The following is an 11,311-nucleotide window of genomic DNA, read 5'->3' as shown; positions in this document are numbered from 1 at the left end:
TACTGCAATGCACTCTACTCTGGCCTACCTAAGAAAACAACTGACAGATTACAACTTGTTCAAAATGCGGCAGCCAGAATTTTAACTAAAACTAGAATGAGAGAACATATCACTCCAGTTCTAGCTTCACTACACTGGCTCCCGGTTGTTTTTAGGATTGATTTTAAAATTCTTTTAATAGTTTATAAAGCTCTAAATGGTCTGGCACCTTCCTACCTCTATGACTGCCTAGAGAGACATGTTCCAAACCGGACCATCAGGTCTTCAAGTGCTGACCTACTCGAGGTGCCTAAAATGACATATAAAAAATACGGTGAAGCAGCATTCTGCTTTTACGGACCAACAGTGTGGAATAAACTCCCATTACACCTAAAACAGGCAGCCTCTGTCGATAGCTTTAAAGCACAGCTCAAGACCTATTTTTTCACTCTTGCTTTTAGCTGACTCTTTGGTTGATTTTTAAGTCCTCACTGTATTGCCTATTTTAATGTTTTATGCTTTTGCTTTTATTTTATTTTATTTTTTGTTTGCTTTATTGTTAAATTGGTTGTAACTGTAACTGTATTCTTGCTCTGTAAAGCACTTTGCGCTGCATTTCATGTCATGAAAGGTGCTATACAAATAAAGTTTATTATTATTATTTAAACCAATCTATTATTTGCCAGTACCGACACAGGAACAAATGATAGAAGTTCATGCTTTAATTATTATCAGTGCTGAATTCAACAAGCGGAATGACGGCAGAACCAAAACTATGCCAGCAATGCACCTCACACCAGAATAAACATGAAAGTCCTCTCACAATGTGGTTGCAGCTACACACAGCCAGTGGTGTAAATTAATTTAGTACATTTACTCAAGTGCTGTACAATTTTGAGTGCCTCCAATTTTCTATACTTTTACTTCTACTCCACTACATCTCTGAGGAAAATATTGTACTTTTACTTTAGATTTTGATTATTATTACAAAACATACAGTAACCACTTCAGCCCTATACATTTTGGCCATTTGAAAATAGCCGATCTGTGAGCTTGTAGATCTCCTATTTTCAAAACAGTTTTATACTTTTATACTTTAAAACTTGCAAAATGTGACTTCTGCATAATGAGTACTTTCTACTTTTAGTACTTTAAGTACATTTTGATACCAATACTTTTGTACATTTTCTATACTTTTACTTGTAGAGTATTTCTACATTGCAGTATTGATACTTTTACTTAAGTAAAAATGTTAGTACTTTTTCCATCACTGCACACAGCTATGATCAGTTGAGCCAGTGGCTCTGGTTGCAGTTTTCTAAACTGCAATGCCATCTGCAGGATTATATACTGCAGATATACAAATCCACTCTCAACATGTGTAGGCTCTGAAATACAGTATAATAATGATATTAATAACTTAGATTTTTATAGCGCCTTTGAGAACATCCAAGGACATGACATATGTTTGATGTTATCTATACCTTTTGCTTTCCGGTCAAAAAAAACGTACCCCCAAAACACATCATGACAATGAATCAGTTTATTTCACATTTTTGATCTACAATATCAAGTCTGTGATGTGAAATGCACAGAGTCAATAAAGGGATGATAGAAAAAAAGAAAACAATGAATAGTTGAAATGTGCTTGCAACTTGTTGAAATATTGATCCATCAGGGACACGTGGAAAGGGGAAATATACAGGCTGGATGTAGCACAAAATCCAAACATCTTCTGAGGTCAACAATTCAGTGTTTTAGTGTCCTAGTGAAAGAGAAACAACAGTCATTAGACCCATTTCATACTGACTTTATAATGCAATAGGCATACAATAAGCAGCACAAGAGACACACGTATGTATATATATATATATACTAATATACTATATACTGTACCAGTTTAATTTGCCATGATGTGCTTTACAAAAGCCTCGTAGTTTATGCATCCGTTGGCATCCTCCTGGTCTTTCATGAGCTGCTCGACCTCGTCCTCCTTCATCTTCTCACCTGCGGCCCACAAGGCATGCTCAAAACCAATTCAGCTTTGACCCATTCAATACGGGAATGCATCTGTGTCACTTTAGATTTCTTTGGCTATTCAAAAATAGCAGATATACAAGCTCATGAGCTTGTAGATCTGCTATTTTTGAAAAATCATGAACATTTGTGCAAATCTTTGAATACACATTTTTAACTCAAATATTTGCTTCTGGGGGTCCCTGGAACAAATTATTTTGAGATGGAAGGGGTCATTTTGGGGGTCCTTGACATGACAAATTTTGAGAACCACTGATATAGCAACATAAGTAAAACAAAATGTTTAGAAGACATTTGTAGAATCCCCAGAAGCAAAGAAAAAATAGCAGATCTATAAGCTTGTAGCGCTGCACTCGGAGCCGTGCTATGAGCTTGTAGATCTGCTATTTTTGAATAGCCAAAGACATCTAAAATGAAACATACTGTATGTGTTCCTGGATTGAATGAGGTTAAGGACCAGGCCTCTCTCCAAGTGTAGTGCAGTGACAGTACAGTATCTCTATTGGAATTGTGTTGCCATGCTTCGTCGCACGATTGTGTCGCACAGCAGAAATATATCAGACCTACAAGCTCACAACACGTCGCAACGGTGTGGCTTGAGACTCAGCTATTTTTGACACGTGACACTGTCATGTGACTAAGTATGAATCGGGGCTTACGGGGTGAGCTCTTCGACTTACCCAGTGTTGCCAGAACGTGCCTGAGCTCAGCACCCATGACTGTGCCGTCTCCCTGCTTGTCAAACACCCTCAGACCTTCAACAAAGTCCTCAAATGTCCCACGGTCCTTGGCCTTGCAGATATGGCCGAGGATGGGCAGGAACTGGTCAAAGTCGAGCATCTTGTTCGTCATGTCTAGACAGACATTACAATGGATTGCAATTCAATTCAAAGGAGCTTTATTGGCATGAGAAAACACACGTTTACATTGCCAAAGCAAGTGTCAAAATATAATAAAAACAGTTGAAAATGGGTACAGTTGGAGGGGGTACAGCATTGTGTAAACAGAGCTATGTCACATTGAGTTGTTATATACAGTACATGTTATATGTAGGGTATAGTGCTTTTTGAGACAAATAGCAGCAATCTTTTGCAGTCACTTCAGGACAATAGAGCAGCATTTGTTCTCAAAACTATTTAAATAGTATACCAAAAAAGCCTCAGATTTAAAATGCGTTTAATGGTAGCAGCGCTGTTTATATGTGCAGTAGTATGTGCATAGAAGCCATGCCGTTATTACTCATGCAACGCTATGGGGTGGACTCTTCATGTTACCAACCATCAGGTTTGGGCTTTCCAAGAACATAGGTGATCTCTGCATTGGTGGGATTCTGTCCCAGTGCCCTGATCAGATCCCCGCACTGCCCATAGGTGATCTTCATCTCATTGAGTGGTGTCCTGTCGAACAGCTGGAAGGCATCTTTGAAGTCTGTGGAGAGACATCATCACGATAAACTAGCAGTGGTCTAAAGAAACTAAGTACATTTACTCAAGTACTGTACTTATGTACAATTTGTGTGTATTTTTTACTTTACTGGAGTATTTCCAATTGTCAGTACTTTTACTTCTACTCCACTACACCTCAGAGACAAATATTGTATTTTTTACTCCACTGCAATTATTTGAAAACTTTAGTTACCAGTTACTTTGTATATTTTGATAAGATCTAAGAACTTGTGAAATGGGACATTCTGCATAATGAGTAATTTCAGCTTTTGGTACTTTAAGTACATATTGATACCAATACCTTTGTACTTTAACTCAAGTAAATTTAGAATTTCCGACTTTTACTTGTAACAGAGTATTTCTATATTGCAGTATGATACACTAAAATGTGAGTACTTTTTCCACCACTGTAAACTAGCATGTACTTCATCTGTGCACCCTGTTCTCAGTGTACAGTTTACCTAGTTCTTGATAGGTGTAATGTGGCAGAAGCTTCCTTCTGGCGTGAGTGGCGTGACCAATCGTGGACATGATTGCCAGAGCGTTACTTCCCATTGTGAGATACCCATAAAGAATTGATACTACTTGACTCGGTTCTCACGGAAGCTGGGGTTGCCTCAAACAACCTACCTACTGTATAACCCTTCTCTGCATGCAGAGCATCTCACTTTGAGGAGAGCTCCTGAAGATTGAATAATTAGACCTTATTGATCCCACAGGGAAAATTGTTTTCAGCTTAAAGGAGTAGTTCACCCAAAAAATGTACTTGTTTTCTATCAATTACACACCCCCATGAAGCCTTGAACTCATGGAGATTTTTTTTGTTTTTGGCACATTCCTAAGCTAATAGTTTGATGACTGGTCGAGTCAAAGAGTCTCAAAGAGTCTCCTACTGACCGATGACCCGGTCATCAAATTATTGGCTCGAGGAATGCGACAAAAACTAAAATATCTCCATGAATTCAAGGCTTCATGGGGTGTGTAATTGATAGAAAATAAGTCCTGTTTTTGGTGAACTACTCCTTTAACCCAGCTGATGGCTGCTCCTGAGGATTTCTAGTAACAGTGAGTCATATCTCAGCAAAAGGTTTCTACGCTAAATAATAAAGCAACAATCAAAGTACAGTACGGATGGTTTTAGATAAATGGGATGAAGTTTTTTTATTGCTGTTTTTGTGTTAATGTGAATATAGCTCATCCCTAAACTACTATAATCATCAGCTGAGGTGATGTATATTTCTCTATTTGACACAAATGTACTGGTACTAAAACAGCACAAAAAAACAGCCATTGCATCTACAGTATAAATGGCTTGTAGTCCATGCAACACAAGTGACAACTGTGATAACAATGTCAATCTTACCCTCAATCTGTTCAGGGGTAAACTCCAGCTGAAAAAAACAAAGTGATGTAAATTATTTGATTTTCTGTGAGGGCTGTCCAAAAGATCAGACATTAAGTCATTTGACAGGATTGTTCACAGTGAAAACTTTTGAAAAGCAGGTGACAAACTGTTAAGTGTGCCCCCTGACCTCGGATTTGAAGCATTTAGTCAATGCTTAACCCGGAGCAATTTACAGCGAACGAGTTAGAGTTCTGTATGATTCGCTTAGCGGAACTTTGACCCGAACACATGCCGCCATTCCACTATGATGAGGTCTGCAAGACTGCCGTAACCTCACTACAGGGACCCTTTCAACACCTCCCGTCCACGTCCTAATGCTCTTGAAGATTCCACAGCTCCTGTTACACTCTGCTTATTCACGGCATCCGTTCCAATCTTAGTTTGCTTTGTTTAACCTTGGCCTTGAGACCAACACCATCTGCTTGCACATGCTTTCAGGCCCAGCATAATATACATTAAGGGCCAACCTCATTTGACACACACACTTTCATTTGGTCACATAAAAGGAGAGGGGCTTTGCCTGCAATTGTTAAGGCTACACTTCAGACACCAAGACAAGACTTAAAGATGGATTTGGACAGCCTATGATGCTACTTGAGGGCACTTTACATGCACAAAATTAAAGTGGTATTTCAGCGGAAAATGAATTATAAAAACTTAAAAAGTAGATTGTTTCAAGTCATGCTCCAAAATGATAAAGTGATTTGAAATAAAGTGACACAAAACATTAAGTAAACAATTTTAACTTTTGACTTTAAACTTATGAAGATGAGCAAACCATGCTCCAAAGTCTTACGAAGGGATACTGTTGGGGAAAACAATTTATATTCTTAGATGACCTGTATCATATCACATGTATCATAATCAAATACCAACTGGACTAAAAATAGCTCTCAAGTAAACCTGGGGGTTCTTTTGTTCACCACCATATGTTTGTTTGAAACAAACAGCACAAAAGTAACTACACTGTATTTTTGTTTGGAAATGCAACAACAACAATCCACTGTTTTGCATTAAAAAAGGTTATATTCAGTATGTTTGTGTTGGATTCAGTTCAGACAGAGTTACTGTCTCTGCATATCTACAGACCCAGCCCTGTCATGAAACTGTAACAATATTATCAAAAAGCCTACCCAAGCATGTTTAAAGTTGGATAGTGTAACTCATAATTATATATATTTTGCTTCCTTCTGGTTTTTCCACCCCCACCCCTGCCCTCAAAGTAGTGGTGTGGGTGGTCTGCTATTCATTTTGTGTGGCTTTAACCTCACTCCATTGTAACATGGCTGCTCCCTCAACCAGGAAAACATTTACCCTTTGAGAAGGGGCCAACTCAGCATAAGACAAACTTTCCAATGATGTCCTGTATCAACTGGTACATTTCCAACTCGAGCCTGACAATGATGCCAAGTTGCAGCGAAGGCACTTCATAATTTGTGATACATGCTTGAGGCCACTAAAGATATAAAAATGTGGACTATGTAATAAATGTTTTAAACATTTTACACAGTCATATGTATTTTACATGCAAGTTCCCAGCAATATCAAAGCCATTTTCTCTTGAACATTCATATTTGCATGCACCGCCCTGCTCATGACACATGGGGTCTCTGATGCTCTTGAAACCCATACGAGAATACCAGCCTAATGGTTTTGCAGACAAAAATCAAACAAAATAAAAATAAATGTTGACATCATAGCATCTACTGTATAAACACTAGACATTAAAATGATGATTATAATAATGATACTACCACTACTACTACTACTACTACTACTACTAATGATTATTATAATGAATAATAAACACATTGATTCAAGTTTTTCCTTCACTGTGTACAGAACATCTCATACCGTACATTTGTAAATGAACCCAAACCGATCAAAACGCTTCCATATAGAAACAATCATTTACCGTCACTGTAGCGGGGTCAAAGTCTGGGGTCTTGGGGCGCTCGGGCTCTGGGGCTTTGGGCGGTGCTTTTGGTGCTGGCTCTTCCTTCTTCTTAGGAGCCATTGCAAGTAGTTTTCAGGAGATACAGAGGGTTAGTGACACTGCAGAGGGGTATGGCACACTCTACGGTGGAGGTGGCCCTTTGATGCCAGGGCCCTTTATGCATTGCCCACGGGTGCCATCCCCACCCCCATCCATCACCCACCATGCTTGCCAACAATAGGACGAGTGCTATAAAAGGCCATGCCTTTGTGCTTCTATTTAAGACAAAGGAAGGCTTCCTTTGTCTGGAAGCTGTGTGCACTGTACTCTACATCAAGACTGTGTGTGGCCTGCCTTGACTCTTTTCATACCTGTGTTTAACCACTTAAACTCCATATGGGTAACCGGAGTCCCTCAGGGTTCAATACTAGTGTACTTTCAGTTTTTATGTTATTGTGGGGAAAGCTTTCGCTGAAAAAAGCCGATTGACAAGCTCACAATATTTATTTAAGTGGTTAATTATGCAAATGGTGGTTTATTAGAGAAGAGGGTAATGAAGAGAGATGTGATTGCAAAATGAGTTAATTAGTTTGATAACTTCCGGCAACTACCTGCCATTGAGATGCATAATTACATCAACGTAAAATGAGGCAATGTTATTCTTTACTCATATTGCAGCCGTCGGGTGTAAACTTTGTATGTATGAAACACAGTTGTAACAGTACTTTGGGAAAAAAGGAAACTGTATTCCATTGGATCCAATTATTATTTAGTCACAAGATGCTTTACATTGGTTAAATAATTTAGAAAAGCCACCTTAAACCCCCCCTCAATGCTGCCCCAGACCGTGCGATGTACAAAGCCAAGGACATACCGGTACTCACAATGTGTTTACATTTAATGTTGACGTCCTTGGAATAAGTGGCACAGGTCACGGCAGTGGCTCAGGGGTAGAGTGGCCAGTAGAGCGGACGGATAGGAACCACGAGGTTCCCAGTTCGATCCCAGAGTTCGCGTCCCTCAGAGTGTGCGGAAGTGTCCTTGAGCAAGACTCTGAAACCCTAATTGCTCCCGATGAGCAGGTTGGTGCCTTGCATGGTTTCCTCCGCCATCGGTGCGTGAATGGGTGAATGTCATGCACAATCTATGTAAAGTGCTTTGGATAAAAGCGCTATATAAATGCACCATTTACCATTTACGTTAGAGCTTCTGCATGCTACTGCATGATCATAATATGTTCACAGGAGTAAGAACTTAGTGTACAGCACCTGAAACAGACAAGCGAAGGTATCAGCAATTTATAGAAAGATTTATGAACGGTTGTTCTGATCTGGAGAGATTTGTATTAAAGTAGACATTCACCAATCAGGCTTAATTTAGTGTTAATCTTGTGTGGTTTTGGAACATAAGACCTATTATATTTTTTACTGTACATGTATCTACTGTTTTGTTGAAAAGGACTTTTTCAAAACTACAATAGAAACTGTATATCTCCTCCTGTGTCACTGGATGAAACTCTTTCTTTTGGTCTTAAAGCTACAATCTGTATTTTTTATGTCTGTTGTCTCCCTTTCCCGATGGAGAGAGGTAATTGCAAGACTGTCCAAACTTCAATCTTTATTACAGTTTGGACATTCTTGCATGTACTGTCCAATCCAGTGTGCCTTTTTCTTCAAATAAATGTATTGACGTTGTCAACCAGTAGGTGTCCTACTGAACAACAGGGTCTACATTTCTCAATGAAAGAGTAGGGAGACCACATCTAACCAGGGGCCTGATTTATGATTTAGCTGGTGGGTGCTCAAGCCCCGCAGCGACAAAAGGAGTCATTCGAGTCAAGGAGTCACCCATTTCAGGAACCAGTTGTAGCACAACTTTTGAGATATATGAAAGTGATATGAAAACACGTTCCTCTGGTACAAAGATGTACCCTAACACTGGTACAAAAATATTCACTTAGCCTATCTGTGCACCCAGTACCACAAACCGCTGCACAACGCACGTACCAGGTTTTAACCCCTTAATGAAGAGGCTTTACTGTGTGACAGACCTTTTCAGACTGGCAATAACTTTCTCTCTCTCTACGGCTTTGAGAGACAGAGAGAGAAGGCCGGAGAGCGAGAAAGAGAAACAGAAAGCGAGAGAAGAAAATATAGGCTACATTTCAAGTTGTGCAATTTGATTATTGGCGGATGATAACAATTGGCACAAGGAATTAATAATCAGACTTTGAAGATTACAGAGAGAGTTTGAATGACAGACATCCCTTCAGAATTATGTGTGATATAAGATTTCAAAGCATCCTGCGCAGTGCGCACGTTACAAAGCATTTTAACCGTCCGACCGGCGCATTCCCAGTGGGTGCTCGCTATCTCCAGTGGGTGCACCCTCAGGATCGGCGCCTATGCATCCAACGGTGCATCTGCAGTGGTTAGATTCTAACCACTGCAGATGTGCTAGTTGTATTGTATTGCACAACATACTCTACTCTACAATCAGTTGAGCATTTGGGGTTACAAGCTGTAATGTATTTGTAAAAGCTTACTTTAACTTTCAGCTTTAATCAAAAACATTAATGATAACATCAACATCAACTAATCCCCATTATCCTCCCATGCATTGTGAATGAGCCACTCCAGAAGGTGCTAGTCTGATCATGCACTCTTGAATATTCTGATCAAGCTTTTGGAAAGATTTGTTTTTTTATATTTATTAAGGGTGTTACAGTTAATCGAACTAATCAATTTAATCGATTATAAAAAATAATGGATAATTGATTTTAATAAAAGTGTTGGCAAAATGTAAATGTATTTATTTAATAGCTGATCTACAAGCTCACAACACGTCGCATTGTGAGTTTGTAGATCAGCCATCTTTGCTATTTTTGTGTGACACTTTTGTACTCGGATATAATTTTTTTCGTTTCAAGTCGAATATTGTTGGAGCTTCCTGGGATCGTAGTAAAAAACCTTTATGACAATTCGATTACGGGGAGATTTGTCTCTGGAAGAGACAGACAGACAGACTAGTCTTTTCATGAACAACCAGGCTAAAAGCATCATAATTGATTCTGCACCGGGCCGTTAAGGTCACTGCATATAGGCCCGCTAGAATGAAAAATAGCTTGCTTGATCCAATACAAGGGTACTGTGTCTATAACTTGAGTGGATTAGCTGGAGTGATTGCTGTCTCGGTTAACCACATGAAACCTGGCGTCTCTATTCTGGGGCAAACACTCTGCAAAAAGAGCAGATCTGCAAGCTCACGTTGTGGTGCATCTGTGAGCTTCAAGATTGGCTATTTTCGGGCAAGAGATTTGGTGTATAGGCTTTTCTCGATGATTAATGTCATACAAATAATTGCGATTAATGATTTAATTGTGTTTTATGGCATTGAACATTGGTATGTAATAAAACATGGCATTTCTGTTTGCCTTTTAGACTTTGTAAACAAATATTGCACAGGGCAGATATGACAAAGAACTTGAATATAGCCTTCAAAAACATTGCTGACAATTTTGGTACCAATATAATTTATTTATATGCTATTACTGAATGAATGGGGTTGTACAAAATGAGATGTTTTATCATTATTACTTTCTATGGACGGGGCTGGGGGGGGGGGGGGGGTTCTCATTTCCTCTCTTTGTCGCCAGATTCCTCTCTTTGATGCCAGATAGGTCATGTAACCAGTGGTGTAAAGTAATAACTACATTTACTCAAGTACTATACTTATTTTGAGGTACTTTTACTTTACTGTAGTATTTCCAATTATCAGTACTTTTACTTCTACTCCACTACATCTCAGAGGCAAATATTGTACTTTTACTCCACTACAATTATTTGAAAACTTTAGTTACTAGTTACTTTTCCGATATAAATTATTACATTATAAAAAATACATTAACCACTTTAGCCCTATTTTATACCTAGGCTATTTTAGAACTTTTACTTTTGGTACTTTTACTCAAGTACATTTTTAATTCCGGACTTTTACTTGTAACAGAGTACTTCTACATTGCAGTATTGATACTTTTACTTAAGTAAAACATTGGAGTACTTTTTCCACCACTGCATGTAACCAACAGCTGCTTTGTTCTAGTAGTTCATATATACTGCGGGGGATTGGGCTCACGTCATGTGAGGAATCTGACAGCCAAGCAACTCAAGATTGTAGCAAACGACAAACTCTGACGAATCCATTGTCATGACACATTACGGTATACACTAACATGCATCATGTACTTTAAGTAGTCCTATGCGTGTGTAAAAATAAGCATGTCATTTCTATGTTCAACCCAGATCAAACCCAAATGAGTCTCTCACATTGTCCCTTGGGTCTGTGCCCCAAGTGCACTCTTCTACTTCCGATGGCTTCCGTCCAGATTGTCTGTAAACCGTTAAAGCCCCAGCATTTGGATAGTAAATTCTGAATGAGTCAAGAGATTTCCGCTCGTAACAAACAGGAGGAAGACTTGTAAGTGAATATGAATACTGAATGAGTTGAGAT

At 39.0% G+C, this 11,311-nt stretch overlaps 1 protein-coding gene across 1 annotated transcript; it reads right to left on the bottom strand.

Annotated features, from left to right (window-relative positions):
• Positions 1 to 1,507: 1,507 nt before the first annotated feature.
• myl13 (myosin, light chain 13) lies at positions 1,508 to 6,934 on the bottom strand. Its single transcript, XM_084057053.1, has 6 exons — positions 6,782 to 6,934; positions 4,825 to 4,852; positions 3,295 to 3,444; positions 2,697 to 2,870; positions 1,876 to 1,986; positions 1,508 to 1,744 (listed from the first exon to the last, which is right to left on the bottom strand). The coding sequence occupies exons 1-5, from the start codon at positions 6,881 to 6,883 to the stop codon at positions 1,880 to 1,882; spliced, it is 561 nt and encodes a 186-aa protein (XP_083913179.1). The 5' UTR covers positions 6,884 to 6,934; the 3' UTR covers positions 1,508 to 1,744; positions 1,876 to 1,879.
• Between the last annotated feature and the right edge of the window lie 4,377 nt (positions 6,935 to 11,311).

Source organism: Gymnoscopelus microlampas (genome assembly GCF_963454915.1).
Source record: "Gymnoscopelus microlampas genome assembly, chromosome: 5".
Taxonomy (NCBI): domain Eukaryota; kingdom Metazoa; phylum Chordata; class Actinopteri; order Myctophiformes; family Myctophidae; genus Gymnoscopelus; species Gymnoscopelus microlampas.
This window is presented reverse-complemented; position numbering and strand designations above follow the sequence as displayed.